Here is a 20422-nt window from a genome sequence, read left to right as displayed (position 1 = left end):
GCAGTGGTGAGTGGGCAGGGGCTAGTTCATAGACTTAATATATAAGCTGACACTGACATCAGCAAGGAATATATTGAAAAAAAAATTTAGTATTTGTTGTTTTATAGCGGCAACAGATATACACAATCTGTGATTAAGAAGTCTAGCCTGACAGACTGACAGACATCGAAGTCTTAGTAATAGGGTCCCATTTTTACCCTTTGGGTATGGAACCCTAAAAACTATTTTGTATTATTTAAGGATGTATATAACATTTATAAATTCAAAGCTTCTGACCTAAATTCGAAATATATAGTAGAATAAAACATCCTGCATCGATTGATATCAAAAAATCAATACCTTACCGACAAGTTACGTGAAATAATTCATTTTAAAATTTCCATTTATCATACGTAATGTTTTTTGAGAACTTTACATGAACTTGGGCGGGGCCGCTGCTGGTAAAGAAGAACTGTCAAATATATCGTTTTTGTATGTGCCAGCGTTAGTTCCTTTTTTCGTCACCTGCATTTAAAGCTTTGCCGAGCTTTCTTGGCCGCCATTTGCGGTAGTCAAATTACAACAAAATTTTGTTCAATAATAATTAAATATCGAATAGTTCTTTAAAAATCTTTTATAAAAAATCATTAATAATAAGTGTCTGGGTGTCCAATTTTTTACATATTTAGTACTTTCATAATTTAATTGGATGTAGCACGGAATTTTTAAGTGTTACGCCTTTTGAGCAATCTGTAAAAAAAATATATGTCATTTTACACCAATGTCATTGTCATTTGTCATTGACCATCATTCATTCATTTGACCATGCTGTTAAAACTCTACAAAATATATATACGGTACTAGTAATTTGTGGTTATAACCATATTATGTCTATGATTAAGTCTATGGTTATAACTGTTCACATTTTTCGCCTCAACTCTGACGCTGGCAACTCCATAATGGGGAGGCTTACGCCTATCTCGGTGGGACCTTGAGTCTTTGTATTTTGTATTATTATTGTATTTTTTTTGGAGCAAAGGACTCGTTTCCAGCTCCCAATAAATTAAAAAAAAAAAAAAAAAAAAAGAGGCTTACGCCAAAAGAAGAAGAAGAAGAAGAAGACCATGCTGTTTTGTTTTGTATTTTGGTGTGACCTATCATGAGAATTTTATTTATAAAACTTAATATCACGGAGTACTTTCTAATATGTATAATATTGTCTAGTGGATACACCAATTATGAATTATAAAACAACTATAAATTGAGCATAATTTGTACTCAATTTCAGTGTCATATTAGATTTATTGAGAAGCTAAAAGGAACATAAATTTAACAAAATGTTGACTCCTGAGAAGATCCTTCTAAGAAAAATAAGGAAACGAGAAAAAATGAAACTTCAACTGATGACTGCCAAATCTAAGACAAATAGGGAAAATGAAGGTGATAAAAAATTTAGATATTTTGTAGGAATTGAAAATAAAGAACTTTTCCTATAGAAAAGGCCTGCTAAATTTGTACTAAATTTGTATGAATCTTTCCTAAAACTTTTTCAGATAGTACTCCTATTCCAACAAAAAGAAAGGCGAGGACTGAAGATACACTATCTAAATGTAAGTGACTTCTGCCAGTTGTCACCTGGCACAATGTTTATTGGTGTTTCATAGACATGAGCTATTGTGATGCTTTACCGCATCACATTTCATCTCATCCAGGTGTAAATTCACCATAAGTCTCTTTTGTCAGAACTTCTATTTTTTAAGATTTATATGTCATATATATCAACATAGTTTTGCTTTACAATTCTAGCAAAGAAAAAGAAGCAAGAAAATGTTCAATTAGAAGAAGATGAAGAGAAATCTGTAAATGAAACTGAAACTTCAGATAGTGATGATGAAGACAAGGAATTAGAAATTAAATCAAAGCAGTGTAAGTAAATTTTCTAAATCAATTTTTTACCTCTAACAGCAATTATTGCTAAACAAATCTATCCAGATTTAAAATACAAGTATTTTTTTTATTCTAGCAAGTTCAAGCCTTAATCCAGGACACTTATCGGACAAAACTTTTGCATCATTCGAAGGGAAAATCTGTGAGGCTACATTGAAGAGTATAAATGAAATGGGGTTCACAACTATGACTGAGATACAGGCAAAAGCTATCCCTTATTTGTTGGACGGAAAAGACCTTGTTGGTGCTGCTAAAACAGGCTCCGGAAAGACACTGGCTTTCCTTATACCTGCTATTGAACTTATTTATAAAGTGCAGTTCAAACCTAGAAATGGTATGTAATAATCATACTATAATAAATAACAAAAGCAAAAACTTATTTATTGTCTTACAAATTCCAATCATAGCCTGGAAAAAAATATCTTTTAAAAGTTTTAAAATGTTGCTCTAGGTCAGGGGTCGGCAAGTAATTTTAGGTGGGGTCCGGATACTGTGGGAAATTTTTAACAAGGTCCATAAACAACACTTGTCCGATGTAGCTTAAAAATATTATTTTAATTAATAAAGGTATACATATACCTTATCTATGTATTAATTGATAATTGGTATAAAATACATTACAATATTTGGGGGTCCGAGATTCGACCTTTTGCAGTCCGCAAACGGACCGCAGTCTGCCTGATGCCTAACTTGTAAAGTAGCTTATATATTTTGAAATAGTTAAGTATGTATCATGGTGATTTTTACTTTTCTAGGAACTGGGGTCATCATTTTGTCACCCACCAGAGAATTATCAATGCAAACATTTGGTGTCCTTATGGAACTAATGAAATATCATAACCACACATATGGCTTAGTTATGGGTGGTGCCAACAAAAATAATGAAGCTCGTAAACTTTCTAGAGGTAAAGTTATTATGCTATGTAATTATTATCAAATCTTGCAAAAGACCGAGAAGAGTAGAAAAAAAGTGGAATGAGGATCTATTTATGCTATGTTTTTATTGTTATTTTGAAGATAATGTTATACTTAAGAGGAGTCCACAGTGTTTTTGCCATACAAACATTGTCCCCTGTTTCCTCCCTGGATAATGCTAGTAGAGCTATAATTTTCTTCCTGAATATCTACGGCCACCAATACAATGTCCCTATGTTTTCTTTTTTTTTCATAATTTAATTAATTAATAAGATATGAACGTTCAAAAACCCAAAAAATGGCCAGATTTTCCGCTGTGTTCAAACATCCAGAAAACAGATTTGGCTAGATTATACAAAAAATAATAAAACATAGGAACACAGCTCAAGCCTTTCTTTAATCTTGAATGAAAAAAGTACTTAAATCGGTTAAGGAATCAGGGGACAACAAATTGTTGATTTTCTGCAGTTGTCTCTATCGCATTCTGCGGTATAGGCTTGAGGTAAGAGAGACAGCTATAGATATTACACGTACTTTTTTTTCATTTCTCTAGCCCCTGGTGTATCCTCTTAATTTAAGATATTTTTTTACAGGAGTAAATATATTAGTGGCAACACCTGGTAGATTGTTGGATCACATGCAAAATACTCCAGATTTTGTCTACAAGAACTGTTACTGCCTTATAATTGATGAAGGCGATAGAATATTAGAGATAGGTTTTGAAGAAGAAGTTAAACAAATTATAAGACTTCTACCCAGTAAGTAGTTTACTGTTGATAATATTATGTTATTGGCCTCTTTTTTGACTTAGAAAACTCATTTCAATAGCTTCAAAAACTAAGGCCCTTTCAAAAGGTTGTGATTTATTTTCTTTCAGAATATCGTCAGACAGTTCTTTTCAGTGCTACTCAGAATGAAAAGACAGAAGCACTTAAAGCTTTGGCTATGGATCATGAGCCGATATATGTTGGTGTTGATGATCATAAGGAACAAGCTACAGTGGAGAGTTTGGAGCAAGGGTAAGAATGGAACCATGCATTTTGCTGCAATAAATGTACTAAACCTAATGTTACTCCAAGGCCTTTCATGAAATTTAGTATATAGGGGGTTTCAGAGGCGATAAATCGATCTAGCTAGTAAATGTCATTTTCATTGGATATTGAGCTCGGTCAAACAGCTAATAATTAAATATGAATGCAGTGGTTTCATTAGCATAATGAAGTACACACGATATTATTAACTAGCTGTTGCCCGCGACTTCGTCCTCGTCAACATAGTATAATAACAAAGATGGATAGTCGGCTAGCAAATAAGATAAAAGTAAAATATAATTTCTCCTTTTTGGAAGTCGGTTAAAAAGTAGCCTAAGTTACACTCCAGCCGTTTCAGAGATTAGCGCGAACAAAAAAACAGACAGACATACAGACAAAAATTAAAAAAAAATGATTCTTTCAATATTACAAACAGACACTCCAATTTTATTTATATGTATGTACTTATAGATGTATAGATTTCTTAATTTTTTTTGCAGATTCTTCTTGTGCCCATCAGATAAACGTTTGTTGGTCTTGTTTTCATTTTTACGAAAGAATAGAAATAAGAAAGTGATGGTGTTCCTATCAACTTGTAAATCAGTTAAATATCATCATGAGCTTTTCAACTATATTGACTTGCCTGTTATGTCGATACATGTAAGTTCTAAGTACCTAGTTTAAAATATGTAGCTTTATAGCATCTTATTGAAAAGAGAACAATAAGGTTCATAAGTCCGAAACTGATCTGTGTTGTATCACCCCAAGCCTTGTTTTCGTTGTCGCGGCCGCTACAGTATCAGCCAATTAGAGTTGTAGGGAGCGCCGCATTATATGCGGGAAGTACTATTAAGGCGGGGATTAATCTCAATCACTGACCTCTATAATACACTGGACAGGCGATCGCTATCAATAAAATATGCCTATTTGAAAGTCGCCATATTGGCGCTGATTGCTATGTGAAAGCAGTAGTGAGTGTACTTGGAACTACGATTTTGCAAATGGCGGTTGTCATTTTCTATATAAATTAGTTCACAGTACACTCCCCGCGGCGCTTCAAATCGGCATAAGAAATAGCTGTCATTTTGTACGGCATAGCCTGTCCAGTGTATTATAGAGGTCAGTGATCTCAATCCAAAACCATAACCTTGACACAACCAAAGACCAAGCGTATACGCATCGCAATAAGATTCATTTTAGCTTAGCATAAAACTGTAGTTACTCGGGCGGATCTTCTCTATTTTTCATGTTTTTTTAAATATCTTTGGAAATAAACATTAAGAAACAAAATTGTTCGGTTAAGGACATTTTAATATAGATTTACTTACAATTTATTCAAATAAAATGTATAATTATCCTAGATAATACTTATATCCTAGTTAATACTTTCCATGAAATATATTTTTATCGGAGGTGAGTTTGTAAATTAGTTACAGCCAAAGTATTACGTTTTATTAAAATGTTTATGGTTTAAGGTATTTTAAATATTGTTCTTTATATCTCATATTTTTTAACACTTCGTTATTATATTGAAACTAGGTAAACCGGGAGTTCACGGAATAACAAAAAGCGCGGCAACTTAGAACGCCACCTGGCACATTCGTCCGCACCGTACGCGCCGCATTTCGTGTAATGTGCGTTGAAAAATGTGCGATCAGCTTTAATTTGAATAGTCATCGGGAATGTAGGATTATATAGAACTAGTTTATTCAGTAGACACTAGTACTGGGAATTTATGCTATTTTCTATTTATTTCATTAACATGCTAATTTTGATGTCACAGCATGCTAAGTGTCATTAATTTGCTATTTGCTAAAAACTCGGCATCGTGAATTATCAGTTCGCATCGCACCGCTCCCGTTGAGTACTATTTTGCATCGAGTGAAAAATAGCAATTCATTTACAGTTAGCGCTGCGGTGCGTAAGGGGGGTATTACATTATCATATATATTGGATCATTTCTATGATCATATATAGGATCCAATATATATGATCATTTGATCATATCTGCTTATTACATTATCATATTTCATTGATCCTATTTTACGTCATATGTGGTTTCAATAGCCAATGGAGAGCGCTAACGCTGACAGGTATTAACGTCAGGGTTACTAGATCTCAGAGAATTCGATTTGTCAAAAGACATCGTCATTTTTAATATGGCTTGTTTTTTGCTATTTCAGCAAGATTATCGAAGTATATAATTAGAAAAATAATTACATTACATTATTTGAAACATATTAACGAACAAGAAATTAAAAACTCTTTTTTTATATTAAATAACTGGCAACACCTATTTCTATGACCGTATTGGATCCAATCTCTCAGCAAATGTCAAAAATCTATGATCAAGGAAGAAATGAATCATATGTCTATATTACATTATCCAATATCATTGACTCAATGATCTCTGATCCAATATATATGATAATCTAATATCCCCCTAACAGCGCAGACGTGAATTATTATCATGATCGCAGACTATTGCTACGCACGATAATATTAGGAATAGCATTTTTAGCAAGTACGATTAATTTAATTATTGCTAATGGGCATTTAACAATTAATAATTATTGCTAATGCTATTTTTAGCAACACTAGTAGACACAGAAGTCTTTATTACGTCTGCAACAGACAATACGAGCAGTTCATACATTTTATTAAAATGATTAATTTAACTTGCAGGGTAAACAAGAGCAAAAGGACCGTACAACTACTTTCTTTCATTTTGGTAATGCCAAGAGTGGTATACTTCTGTGTACGGACGTGGCGGCGCGCGGTCTAGACATACCCGCGGTGGACTGGATAGTACAGTATGACCCACCCGATGATCCTAAGGTACTTAATAAATTCTATTTGTAGACTATAGAAGACTATTTTATTAATATTGTAAGGCTTCTTACAGACGAACGGCACTTGTCGACGGCAGCTGTTGTCTGTTGACAGCTGCTGTCGACGCGTGCTGCCGACAAGTGCCGTTCGTGTAAGCGCTAAGCGAGTAGGTATGCAAAAGCATTTCGTATATTGCACTGATGCCAGCTGATGCACTGGTATTAAAATATAATCACATTAAGAAACATTAAGACACTTCTCTACTCTTTCCTTTTTTGTAATAAAAAAAATCACACATTTTTATGGTCTGATATTGTAAGTTACTTTTTATTAATATTATTTAGAGATAGATATTTAACCGATTCAATGCGGCGCACCTTTTTGAAGACTTTCAGTCGTGGCGGTATACAATTTTCCCGTGACACGTGAGCCGTGTCATACGCCATTGAAGTAGATGATACGGCTACCGTGTCATCTGCCACGTTCAAAAAGCTTTATGGTTTTTTTTGGTTTTTACGCTTGGCCTACTGGCCGCCACGCCGACTAGGACCTCACCGTTCAAAACTAATATTATTAAATTACATAATAAAAATTAATATTATTATTATGTAATTTATAAAACAATAAATATATATTTATTTATTATATGTATAATAAATTATAGTCTATTCTACTAAGTATATATATATAAAAACACTTGATTTATTTAGTTGAGCCCAAACCATTGTTGTTGACGGAACCGATTTTCAAAATTTTTCTTTTGTTGTATAGGGTATTTGTTCCGATTGATCTGGTTCCGAGTTGGTAACATGTTCACAAAAGTTGTGATCTGATGATGGGAACCATGAGGAATCCAGGGGACTTCTTGAAAATCAAATGGGAACATATGGTTATTTTGAACTTGAAAGTCTTAAATAAAAGTTTACTACTAAAAAGCCCAGCCGCACATTATCCGAATTTATGATCAGAAAAGTTCGGACGCTCATACATTTTGACACGTTAGAATTCTGATAATATGCGGGGTCCACAACAAAATGTATGAACAGAGCTGTACCTACGTTCCGGCGGGCGTCGAAATTTTGGTGATCAGAAATTTCGGATAGGTAATGTACGGTGGGCTAAAAAAGGAGACAGCACCTTTTTTTTTCTATTCACAGAATATTCAGAGAGGAAGCCTAAATAATAAGCTTGTTTTACGTAGAAAATTTAGACGGTTTTGTTCGGAGTAGAACTTTCTAAAGTGTAATTTGAGGGACATACAATCGTTTTTTAAATGACACGGCTCACGTGTCATACGCCACACGTTAAAAACCCGTAAGACGCGGCTGCCGTATAATCCGCAATGAATGAACCTTTTAAAAAAGGTTGACGGCACCTACTTTTTTCAATTCACAGAATATTCAGAGGCGAAGCCTATAGGCATGTTCTACGTGGAAAATTAAGATGATTTTGTTCAGAGTAGAACCTTCTAAAGTGTAATTTGAGGGAGATATAATCGTTTTTCAAATGACACGGCTCCCGTGTCATACGCCACACGTTAAAAACGCGTATGACACGGCTCCCGTGTCATCCGCACTGAATCGGTTAATACACTTTACTTGTTGAAATTAAAAAGATAAGTTTTGTGGGATTAGTAATATTTCTTCAAGTCTTGAAGGGAGTTAATTATTCTATTTGGTAGATGGTGCCTTTATTCCAGTAATTTTAATTTTTAGGAATACATACATCGCGTCGGCAGGACAGCAAGAGGTTTGGGTACCAGTGGAAATGCAGTTTTATTCTTACGGCCGGAAGAAAAAGGCTTTCTTGGTTTACTACAGCAGGCTAAGGTCACGTTGAATGAGTATGAATGTTCATGGACTAAAATTGCGAACATTCAAGAAGAGGTAGCTACACAATTTTTTGTTTTTAATTTTATACCCAAAACATAAAGTTATGTGATTTTATTTAAAGACAAATCTTAAGTATGCTAACACAAAGAGCTAAATATTGCTGAAGGTGACGATAATAGCATGGTCTCTCTGTCATAAATAAAACATTTTGGGCCTGTTTCACCACTTGCTGATAAGTGCCGAACTTTTTTTACTGATTCTCCATACTCTGTCTGTCAGGTTAAATGGTGGATAGCCTACTGACAGATAGTTTTTTTTTATTTATGAAATAAGGGGGCAAACGAGCAAACGGGTCACCTGATGGAAAGCAACTTCCGTCGCCCATGGACACTCGCAGCATCGGGAGAGCTGCAGGTGCGTTGCCGGCCTTTTAAGAGGGAATAGTGTAATAGGGGAGGGTAGGGATGGGAAGGGAAGGGAATAGGGGAGGGTAGCGATGGGAATAGGGTAGGGGATTGGGCCTCCGGTAAACTCACTCACTCGGCGAAACACAGCGCCGGCGCTGTTTCACGCCGGTTTTCTTTGAGAACGTGGTATTTCTCCGATCGAGCCGGCCCATTCGTGCCGAAGCATGGTTCTCCCACATGCATGGAGAATCTGTCATAAAAGTTGTTTATGGCCTATCCGGTACCTTATCAGGAAGTGGTGAAACAGGTCCTTAACCTTTTTGTTACCATTATGCAGTTAAAAAATATGCAGAACTCTGAAAGACTCTTTAAATATCTTTATTTACAGTTGGAGAAATTAATTGCAAGGAATTTTCATCTGAGAAAGTCAGCTACTGAAGCTTTCCAGAGCTATCTCAGAGCTTATGATGCACATCGTCTAAAAACAATCTTTGATATCAACACAATGAATGTAGCAAAAGCTGCCAAATCATTTGGATTTTCCTCACCACCAGACGTAGAACTAGGAGGCCCACAGAAGGGACAGAAAAAGGGTGGTAAACATCCAAAGAAGAATAACTTTAATAGGAACCCAGACAAAAGAAAATACTTCAAGCAGCAAGACAGAAGATTCAATGGCTCGACGTAATCTTGTTAAATTGAAATTTGTATTAGACAAAATTTTACCTAATATTAATAATAAAATTTATTTGTTTAAAATTATATTTTTCTTACTGAACCTTTTTGCTAAAACAAGAAATAGTCAATAAAAGAAGGCTTTACTAATATAAATTATATATTTAAATGAATATCTATAATCATACTTTGCCTTACACTATTCATTTACATGTTTTCCTTAAAAATTACAATACCGTTTCCCGTGACTAGATGAATACTACTCAATAAAGACAAAAATAATTTTTGTATAGATATACTATGAAAATGTCTACACTTAACAGCTATAAAGTTATATTAGAGGAATTAATTTGTACAGCTTTAGAAAAAAATATAAATCGAATGTGATATAGGAACTTTACACATTTTTATATGGCCGTGTCCAATTGCTTGTGTTACGTTATTTTAATTATTCTAAATAGACAATTTTGGAATATATTCCTGGGTCTTATTCACAATACAAGATTCGGCTCCGATTTGCAAATTGCGCATTCGCAACAGCCAATAAAAGGTCGCCGCGCCTAGCGTTGACCAATAACAGCGCAGGAAATTACCGAATTAGAGTAGAACGGGAATTGTGAATCATCTCACCGAGAAGGCTTCTCAACGCTAGATTAGATCTTTATAATTTCTGCCTTAGTGTCTAAACACACCATGCCAAAGTTCCGCGGCGGAAGTTCGGCATGATTACGTCAGCAATGTCAAACGCATACAATTTAATATAATGCTAAGTACTCACATACGGTTTTGCTCGATCGAGCAATAACGTCGAGCAAAACCCGCGGCTCGGGATTTCGTCCACACATTCAGCATTGCTCGATAGTTTTATTCTAAATCGATATAATATTTAATTTCATCAAGCCGGCTCGATCCGAGCCTTCGAGTGACTCGATGCGAGCCTTCGAGCTGTCAGTTTTGCGGTCCACACAGTAATTATTACTCGATTTGGAGTAAAACTATCGAGCAAAACCGCATGTGAGTACTAAGCATTACGCGACGTAATTTCGGCATTGTGTATCATCGATAATTTAAAATACATTGCAGGCGTAATCATCGGAACTTCAGCCACGTTTTTTCTGCCTAGTGTGTTTAAACACTTACAGGAGGGAAACGGATCGCTTGATGAAAGTGCATTCAGCGTTGCCAGCATTGCCCTTTATTTATCGCTCTATAACTTGTGAGTCTTTTCGCTTTCGCAATTGGACATAATACCCTAAAATTATTCGGGAGACACATTCATCTCATAGATGTTATTCCGTGACAATTTCTCGTAGCAGTCCTCATGATTATGTTGGTGGTTGACGGCGTATATCATCGAATCTATCGTCTCCACAGTTGCTGGACACCGGTTTAGTGAGAAGTACTGAACACACCTCCAAGAAGTCTTGCCGTGCGTCGTGGAGTGTTTGGTGTATACGAAGTTCATGTGCACGAGTTGTTTGTGGCCTTTTCTACTGTATATGTACTTATAACGTACTGGTAGCTGGCTGTCGCATGTTCCATTCATTACCAGGGATAAAGCATCTGAAAAAAAAAAACATTTTGTGTCACTAGATGGCGGTATTTTAAGACTTTCGAGTTTATTAAATTATTTTATTATAAATACATAATATTTGGACGTGTAATTTACTTAAAACATCGTGTACAATTTTCACATGTTTATGGCCAATGAAAAATCTAACAATAGGCGATGAGAGACAGAAATTTGAAAATGGCCTAACATTAATTTTCTCTTTCACTCGCTCACGAATTGTTTCCACAGGTTTGCATAAAGAATGAGACATCAATGTTTTAGTGCGCAAGGCAAGTAGCGTTAGGCCTTTTTCAAAATGTCGCTCTATCTTGTGGCCTGACTTTATAAAAAGTAGTCTGTCAAGAAAGTGAAGAAATTAAAAAGTGGCAACATCGTAGTGTCATCCCTTTCAAATCAATCTAGAAAAAAGGGATGAATTTCTTTACTTTCTTGACAGACTGTAATAGCAGGTTTACATTATTCAAAGCATTGCTGGAAATATGATTATTCAACAAAATATAGATTGTTGTCTTGCATAATGCAATTAATTTGTGAACTTAAAATGTAAAATAGTTGTATAAGCTAAAATATATTTTGCATGCTTCAAAAGCAAAATGTTTGCTACTACACCTATACTTTAAGATCTTTTGTTAAAAACATTCTATGCAAATAAACGATTATTATTATTATTATAAATCCAGATCTGGATTGGAATTATGTAAACTGGCTATTATAAATTGTATTGTTTTACAGTAAAAACTAAGCAGGGTTGGTTATCATGTTTTTAATAGTTTAAAGTTATTAGAATATAAAAAATTAGTCTTATTTTCATAATTTTATTATAAATCACACTTACATAAAATACATTTAATTTTTTCATCACACAAAACTTTATATTTTTATCACTATATATTTAAATGCAACATTTTATAAATCACGACATACGAGCATTTATAATAAGGGAATGTAAAATTATAATTTCATTATAGGTATACGCAATGTTCTTAGGAGATCAGTTGCATTTTTTTGTCAAAGAGTACTTAAAGTAGGTATAACACCATATTCAATATTAATAGTACACTCTTGTCTGACAATCTGGTAAAAAATATAGCATCGAGTATACATATAACCTAATAGAGAGGTAATGTTTTGTTATGTATTTGTATCCAATTAAATATCGTCAAAATGTTGTGCGGTGTGCCGCTAACTGTTTCAGCATAATTTCTCATCTAAGGGACCTATCAGACAGAATGGTCACGCGGTCAGTATTGCGTTGTGTTGAATTACGTTATATGTAGAGATACTCACACAGGGGGCGTTCTGACCGCGTCCAAATTCCACCTGTGTGACTGACCGCTAGAACGCAAAATGCGATCGCAGAATGCTTGAACGCGTGACCACTCTGTCTAATAGGTCCCTAAGGGACCTAACGCAAGAAAGCGTCACGCGGTCAGTTTTGCGTTATTTTTGTTATATTATTACGTTACATAAATTTATTCACACAGGAGGCGTTCTGACCTCGTCAGAATGCCTTCTGTGTGACAAGTGACAACATAAAGAAACCAGAACTGACCTCTTCAACGCTTGACCGCGTGAACACTGTCTGTCTGATAAGTCCCTTACGGTTTTACCTTACCAGTGAAACATCAGTCATCACTGACATGTCTAATAAAAAAATAATATTATGGTTCACATTACACCTCTATGTTAATATGCTCGATGATAGATAAGAACTAGATAATTACAAATTATAGGGACTAAACTATAAAACGTTGACAAAATAACCTATACTTAGCACAATAAATTATATTTTGTGCGTTATTTTTTTATCAATAGGTATTTATTTGACTTTTAATTTGGAATTGTTGATTTGTTGTGTAGACTGGGTTGTAAATTTATCGAAAAATATTTCTTATAATATCAGGAAGAGAACAAACTTCTTAGTCATAATGCAGCTAGCAATAAGGCCAAAGGCCAAAAAATTATTATTATTAGGGCCAAAGCCAAAATGCTAATAAGGCGAACTTGACATCAAAATGAAAAAAAATATTTTCATGTTTTGCTTTGTGATGATCAACTAAAAATACATATTACATCTTATTGCTTTTTCACTCGCGTTAGAAATATTCAATATAATATTTAAGTATTAGGGCATACATCATTTTGCCTTTTATATTGTCACAAAGTTAATACATAGGTACACAGCATCATATATAAAAGCTTACAATATTCTTAAACATAATAAATAGACTAGAATATGAGCAATAAAAAGTCTTGATTTTAAAATATGGCAGAAGGACAAAATGGCACATTTCTAAGAGTGCTTATATTTCTCACAGAACTCTAAATATTATGTTATTGGCACTTGAGAGCAGATTCTTATTTTTATCACAGGTAATTTTTGTGCTTACACATACAAAATGCAAATATACTATTTATCAAGTAAGACACAATACATCTCTGTTAATTTACGAATATATAATTTTGGTCCCGAATTTAACGAATCTTGGATTCAGATTGTGTATCACTATTCACTAGTCGTATAAAAATATATATTGCCTCTTAGAGGTAAGTATTTAGGTATAAAAATATTTAAGTAGCATAATAATCTCCTTGTAACTGAGACACCCTGAACACATCGTGAAAGTGTATTTCAAAGCATGGCGCTTTACAGAATGGAAGTTCACAGCAGCTGCACATGAACCTGGTGTCGCGACGTTTACCGATTCTCCAGCACAATCTACAGGAACGCTGAGGATACTTCTTCTTCCCGTCTTCCTTTTGCGGTATGGTCACCAGACGATGTTCGGATATATGTTTCGGCATCTCTTCGGTGCCGTTAGTCCCGAACGTGTTAGTAAATTTACCGTTAACTAAATTCTTAAGATCCATAAACAATGCGCTCAAACCGGTACAATCTGAAATCACGATGGGCATTTTCAATACAATATGCAAAACAAAAGTTACAAAGAGCTAGAAATGTTGAAAATGCCATCGTGTTTTCATAGCATAAAAAAATTGCAACAGAAAACCACAGTAAATTTAGAATACGAAAATGATTGCATTTTCAACACAATCTATTACTCAATTATGATAAAACTAAAGCAAAGCATTAAAAATAATAAGTTTTTCATAGTGTGATATGTATGTGAATTAAATCCTACGCTTAATTTTAAAGTTAAAGGGCCTGTTTCACCACTTCCTGATAAGGCTATCCACTAATTAACTTGACAGATCAAGTATGGAGAATCTGTCAAAAAAGTTGTGAATAGGCACTATTAGGCACTTTATCAGGAAGCGGTGAAACAGGCCCTTAATGTTCTTGTATTGAAAACAGAAGAATGTAAAGATAAATACTTACTGTCTTGTGGAGACTGATATTCAACTGGCGTAGTAACTTTGTTAACCTCCCTGGAGTCATAGGACTTAGGTGTAGTACAAACTGCTGGGTCAGATACAATAATATCATTGTCATCACATTCCATTTTTAAATCAATTGGGCTTTCCACAGAAGTTTCACTGTGATTTTTGTCATTACATTCCTTGTCCGTATTATTCTGTAGTATATTAGTATTGATTGATTTTGTGATATTCAAAGAATTGTCTTCAAAAATACTTTTAATATTTTCAAAATTATTTTTCTGGTGTGCTTGATTGATTTTCACATACTTCTCTGTGGGTTTAGGCCTCTTTTCTAAATTATGTGTTTCAGTGTAATACTTTTTTTGAAGGTACTCATCAGATTTTCGTTTTAAATTGCTGATTCTTTGTAATTTCTCAATGAATTCTCTCTGTTTCAATAATTCGGTTTCACAGTGATCGGAAGCTTCACTGTTTGTGTTGTACACATCTGAGCCTGTTTCCGCCTCTGGACTTCTTTGTACATCCAAGCTTTGCTTAGGCACCTCCTTCTCAGCTTCAAAGTTTTCTTCATCAGTCTGAAACAGCAATATATTTAGTTAATTATATTAAAATACGCCTTATAATAATGCACTTTTACTTGATGTTCCGTGCGGCTCTACCTTCGTAAATATAATTCCTCGTATTCTACATATCTGTGGCATATCTATATCTGTGGCAAGTACTTTATGAAATTAGCATGTTAAAATTGTAAAACTCTCTATTTTTTTTGTTTCTGAGATTAGAGTGTTCAAACAAACTCTTAGGTTTATATTTTATAATATAAGTATGTATATATAAGCAACTTTTCTAATGTATCAGGGCAAAACATTGTGCAATTATAACAACAGTACTAGTAACAAAATCTGCATAATATGGGGATTTTTAAATACATAGTAAGTATAAGCGTTTTTAACTACAAAAACATAATACCTCAACACTCTCAAAATTATTTGATCCCTTGTACCAAATGTACAATTTTTTACATTTGATAAAAACTTATTAAAACCAGCAAATAATAGTGGGAGTAAAAATTATTATACCTCTTTATTTGTTAAGCCTTTGATTTGCAATACTTCAGCTGTGCTAATGAAACTAGTGAGATCTTCTCTCTTCACACTAACCTCACCATGATACATAAACTGAAGTAAATCTCTCATTGCCTTGTGTGTTACATCCCTTAGTACAACTGTAATTCCAAAATACACTTTAGTCATAACAAATACATTTAAAAAATTAAAACAGGCCTAAAAGCTAGACTTCAATGTCAGCAACTTAGTAGCTGTGGCAAATTTTTATACATGAAATTTAAGATGCAAAATTATTTTCAACTTAATAAAATCACAACCGCTATTTGTAAACAAAAACTTATTGCTATAAATCAACAAATTAAAGTACAATACCTATGGGATGTTGACACGGATTCAATTGAAACATTTTCTTGAAGTATGGTGAGCATATTGAAAGTATAACTTTGTGCGCTTGTAGAAGGTGACCCTCGACTGCAATTGTTACATCTACGAATTCACCATTGCCCAGCAAGCCGGCGAATCCGTTACTCAAATTGCCATGAAAGTTATTCCAAGATAGTGAAAACTGTTGGTCCATTTTTAATCACTTATATCCATCTAGAAACAAAATGTAAGTATGTTTAACACTCATACGATTTTGTCTATCGAAATTATACTATCAATATATATCAATATAAGACCGACAACATCAATTGAAGCTAATGCAGTAATCACTCCGTTTCGTAATGTAACGAGTTGTATTGAGCCATAAGGAGTGGACTCATAATTTTGTTTATTGACTCAGAAAGCCATTCTTTATCATATTAAGTAAAATTGTATGTGTGTATTTAACAAAAATATTTGGTTTGTGCTGCATTTGTGCAGTAAATAAACAATAAAAGATTTATTCTTACAATCTTCATGTCAGATAATTAGTTTGAAAAACTTATGTACACTTCGCTATCATTTCACCAGGTAAATAAAAACGAATTTTATTATAAAAATACACAAAATTTCACTTACTTTTGGTAAATACAACATGAATTTTTATTGTTTTTACAAATTACAATAGAATCAGAAATCTTTATATGTCAGACAAAGCAGGCGGCGCGTCGTTTTATTTCTTTCCTCCTTCTTCAACTTATTTTAATGGCAATCTATAGATGTAGCAAACCTGGATACAAAAGCGTGTAATGTTATGTCCTACTTACTAGGACATAACAAAGGAGTCTGTCTGCATATTATTTCATAAGTTACCCCAACAAAACTTGGTTGTTATGTCTATGAGGTATCGAGTAAAGTATCAAGTAACGAGTAACGATACGATAGTAACGAGTACTAACAGTTAAAGTTAGCTGATCCTGCCTGATCTAGCTAACAATCCGCTCCGGACAAAGATAATTTTTGCCGCCCCTTACATACAGAAAACCATACAAGTCATAAGCTAGTTTTGTTGGGGGATAATGGGGGAATATTTAAGTATACTGTAAAATACTTAAAATATATTTCCACTATCCATCCTAAAGTAGATTGGAAGGTATAATTTTCAAACTTGGGTAGATGGATGGGTAATGGCTAGGTTGGAAGGTAGGAATGAGTCATTTTGCCGCTCCTCAATTTTGCCGCTCTGGGCAAATGCCCGGCTCGCCCCCCCTTAGATCGGGCCCTGGTTAAAGTACCGAATACATACGGGTACGCTTTTTTCGTTACTTTTACACTTTTACAGCTTTAATCTATAATAGATGGCATTATAGCATTTTATTGTTAAACTAGATGGCGCTGTTAAAGCGTTTTTCCATGGTTTTTCCATATTAGGCGTTCCACGATACGGTTTTTTATTTTATACATGTAAGTTTACCTCTTAGGTGTTTCTTGTACATCAAAATAATCTTTTAAACATATTACCTAAGTAATTAATATCATTATTGTGGTTTTATTCATCATTTTGTTGTTTAACCGTCTCATAAAATAATTTATGACCTTAAATAAGTTTTTGAGATTTTTTTCCTCGGGATACTGATATTTTTCTGACCTATAAAGTTATCAAATAAACAAAATATTATAATTTGGGAATCGGAAATCCATGGGCGTACCCAGGTTCTGTGCCTGGGGTAGGGCCCGTTTTCAAGAAATACTAAAAATAAAATAATATGAATATTTAAGGGCGGCCCCATACAACAAACGTGATTTTTTTGGCATTTTTTACTCGTAATCAATAATGATAAGAAGTAGGCACTTGACATTTTAACAAGGCCTTTAATATGTTCGACAAGGTTTTAATTGAATGTGTCAATGTCAGTCAATGTGCGCTGCTGGTAAAGGAGAACTGTCAAAAATTACGTTTTTGTGTGATAGAAGCGTTAGTTCCAAAGAGAATGTCATATACTACGTAACAGTTAGTTCCTTTTCTCGCCACGTTCATAAACAGCCTTGTCGAACTCTAATATGTTTACTTTAATACTTAATTATAATATTTAAATAAAATAAATAACTAAGGGGGGGTCCCATACAAAAGACACAATTTTTGGCCGATTTTTTCTCTATAACGGTACGGAACCCTTCGTGCGCGCACTTGGCCGATTTTATTTATATAATTTCTTTAACCAGGTAAGTACTTATACATTGTCTATTTTAAAAGTAATTTTCGAGGGTCTTCGGCAAATCGATTTATTTTCTGGTCAAAGTTATGGTCAAAGTTATGGTTATAGTTAAGGCTAACTTTAACTTTAACCACTTTGACCACAGAATTTGACAGATGACAGCTGGTCCGACAAAGCTTGAAATGAACGTGGGCGGGGCGCTGCTGCTAAAGGAGAACTGTCAAAAATGGCGTTTTTGTATGATCATCATACAAAAACGCCATTTTACGCCACGTGCATTCAAAGCCTTGTCGATCTCAAGGTTATGGTTTTTTTTTTATTTCGTCTAATAACAACTGTTGCTATTAAGATTGCAACAACTTTGAATCTTTACATTGATTATTATTATCATTTACAAATCTATTCTCCATTCACTTGTTAGCTGTTATATTTATTTACAGTTTTTAATAGATATATTTCTAGCGTAATTTAAGAAGTCCTTTCTGTTTCTCTCTGAATTGATTAACTGTCTTAAATTTGATTCTTTAACAGCTACCCCGCAGAGTATCTCTAGATCTAGTCTTTCCTTGGCGTATAGCGGACATTCATTTAAAACATGCATAATGGTTTCTTCCGTGTCTGGGTTACATCTGCAGCTAGGACTGTTTTTGATCTTAAATCTATGTAAGTAGTGGGCAAGGCCTCCGTGTCCAGTCATTATTTGGCTAAAGGTATTATCTAGCTTTATCTTTTTAAAACTTTTATAGGCCTCTTTTATGTTGGGAAAGAAAAGTTTGGTAGCTACGGCCGTGGCCTGCACCTCTTTTAGCGTTTTCCTTATGTTAAATACCAGTGGATGTAAATTATCTGGATCTTTGATGGCTTCGAGAGCGGATTTTAAATCTGAAAGGATGTTTATTTGTATGTTTTGTAACTTTTCTTTCAAAGCTAGTAGGGCATTTAATATTGCGCAAAGTTCCGCTTGGAAAAGAGAACATTTGTCGCCTAATTTTATCATACGATTTTCTTTCTCTTCGCCGCTTTCCCACCAAGATAAGGCTGCTCTTACTTTTCCCTCTATTTTGCTACCATCTGTGTACACACATGGCCATGTATTTTGTATCGCTTTCAGGTCATCTGAGTTTGTAATTAAATCAAATTTAATTTCTTTTCTATCGGCTGGGTGTGGTAGAGCGAAGTAGTTGGTCAGCTGTTCTACTTCCTCCCCTGGAAATGTGTCTGTGGATTTTCCATGTTTTATTTTATATATTTCGGCTACCTCTTTTGCTCTCATTGTAAGTGGTAGAATCCCGCTGAGTAGAATACTGGAGTTTAATGATACAGTTCTATGGGCTTTACATATTTTTAGGGCAAATATCCTCGTTATTTTGTTGAGTATGGTTTTGGCATATTTTTTGCAGACAACAGGCTGCCAAACGTTGGCCGCATAGAGCAAGATTGGCTCTATTATTGAGATGTACAGTATGCGGAGAATTTCCGGGTTGAGGCCCCATGTGGCTTTAGCAGCTTTGCCAATAATTTTGTATATATTCAATACTTTGTTTGCTTTATTCTTAAGATGCTGTTTGAAATTCAGTTTCGGATCAAGTGTCAACCCTAGCAAATGTACTGTTGGTGTTGTGGGTATATTAATATTATCCAGTTGTATAGATGGAGCATCATATTTTCTTTTCTTTGTAACTATAATCATGTGTTTAAGATTATGGTTATCAATATATACGACCTCTGTGGCTCAGTGGTGAGCGCGTTGGTAGCTCAAGCCGAGGGTCGCGGGTTCGAATCCCGCCGACGGAACAAAAAGTTTTCAATGTTCCCGGGTCTGGATGTGTACCTATTAAATATGTGTATGATATAATAAAAATCTTAAATATATGTATGGTATAAAAGTATTAAATATATTTCCGTTGTCTGGTACCTGTAACACAAGTCCTTTGGGTACTTAGCACGGGGCCAGACTGACGTGGTGTGAAGCGTCCATAGAAAAAAAAATCAATATCAATATGGCGTCCATTTTTGACTTTAACCAAAAATTTGTCATTTTGCATTGTAGTTACTAGTTATAGTTAAAGTTATAAGTAGTCAAAGTTACAGTTATAGCTAAAGTAAGTTGATGCAACCCACCCTTAAGAGTTAAACGTAGACTTTGCATTATTAATCTTATTGAGTAATCTTTCTATACTTTTAGCAGTTTTCAGTCAGCAATTCCGATACCTAAAGAATATTATGTTACAAAATGTTTTCCT

At 34.4% G+C, this 20422-nt stretch overlaps 2 protein-coding genes across 4 annotated transcripts; one reads left to right on the top strand and one right to left on the bottom strand.

Annotated features, from left to right (window-relative positions):
* Window positions 1-1186: 1186 nt before the first annotated feature.
* Window positions 1187-9673, top strand: LOC121740325 (probable ATP-dependent RNA helicase pitchoune). Its single transcript, XM_042132994.1, has 11 exons — window positions 1187-1419; window positions 1533-1589; window positions 1786-1905; window positions 2003-2260; window positions 2682-2831; window positions 3435-3599; window positions 3719-3860; window positions 4373-4532; window positions 6558-6710; window positions 8420-8590; window positions 9332-9673. Exons 1-11 carry the CDS (start codon window positions 1317-1319, stop codon window positions 9629-9631), a joined length of 1779 nt encoding a protein of 592 aa, XP_041988928.1. The 5' UTR covers window positions 1187-1316; the 3' UTR covers window positions 9632-9673.
* Window positions 9674-10870: 1197 nt separating this feature from the next.
* Window positions 10871-16668, bottom strand: LOC121725378 (transcription regulator protein BACH1-like). 3 transcript variants are annotated; one of them, XM_042112274.1, is made up of 5 exons: window positions 16603-16668; window positions 15973-16197; window positions 15613-15758; window positions 14532-15108; window positions 10871-11181 (listed from the first exon to the last, which is right to left on the bottom strand). In XM_042112274.1, the coding sequence occupies exons 2-5, from the start codon at window positions 16175-16177 to the stop codon at window positions 10877-10879; spliced, it is 1233 nt and encodes a 410-aa protein (XP_041968208.1). In that variant the 5' UTR covers window positions 16178-16197; window positions 16603-16668; the 3' UTR covers window positions 10871-10876. The 3 variants fall into 3 exon arrangements, with proteins under 3 accessions (XP_041968208.1, XP_041968206.1, XP_041968207.1); XM_042112272.1 differs by lacking the exon at window positions 10871-11181 and adding an exon at window positions 12530-14088; XM_042112273.1 differs by lacking the exons at window positions 10871-11181; window positions 16603-16668 and adding exons at window positions 12530-14088; window positions 16494-16510.
* Between the last annotated feature and the right edge of the window lie 3754 nt (window positions 16669-20422).

Source organism: Aricia agestis, chromosome 3 (genome assembly GCF_905147365.1).
Source record: "Aricia agestis chromosome 3, ilAriAges1.1, whole genome shotgun sequence".
In the NCBI taxonomy this organism is placed as follows: Eukaryota; Metazoa; Arthropoda; class Insecta; order Lepidoptera; family Lycaenidae; genus Aricia; species Aricia agestis.
This window is presented reverse-complemented; position numbering and strand designations above follow the sequence as displayed.

Bases quoted from the DNA above. Each gene is read 5' to 3' on its own strand.
- LOC121740325 (XM_042132994.1), top strand. From the start codon at position 1,317: ATGTTGACTCCTGAGAAGATCCTTCTAAGAAAAATAAGGAAACGAGAA. The intron at 1,590-1,785 runs GTAAGTGACTTC...TTACAATTCTAG, and splicing joins TGAAGATACACTATCTAAAT to CAAAGAAAAAGAAGCAAGAA. The intron at 8,591-9,331 runs GTAGCTACACAA...CTTTATTTACAG, and splicing joins TTGCGAACATTCAAGAAGAG to TTGGAGAAATTAATTGCAAG.
- LOC121725378 (XM_042112272.1), bottom strand. From the start codon at position 16,177: ATGGACCAACAGTTTTCACTATCTTGGAATAACTTTCATGGCAATTTG. The intron at 15,759-15,972 runs GTATTGTACTTT...TTGGAATTACAG, and splicing joins TCCGTGTCAACATCCCATAG to TTGTACTAAGGGATGTAACA. The intron at 14,089-14,531 runs GTAAGTATTTAT...TCGTGATTTCAG, and splicing joins ATATCAGTCTCCACAAGACA to ATTGTACCGGTTTGAGCGCA.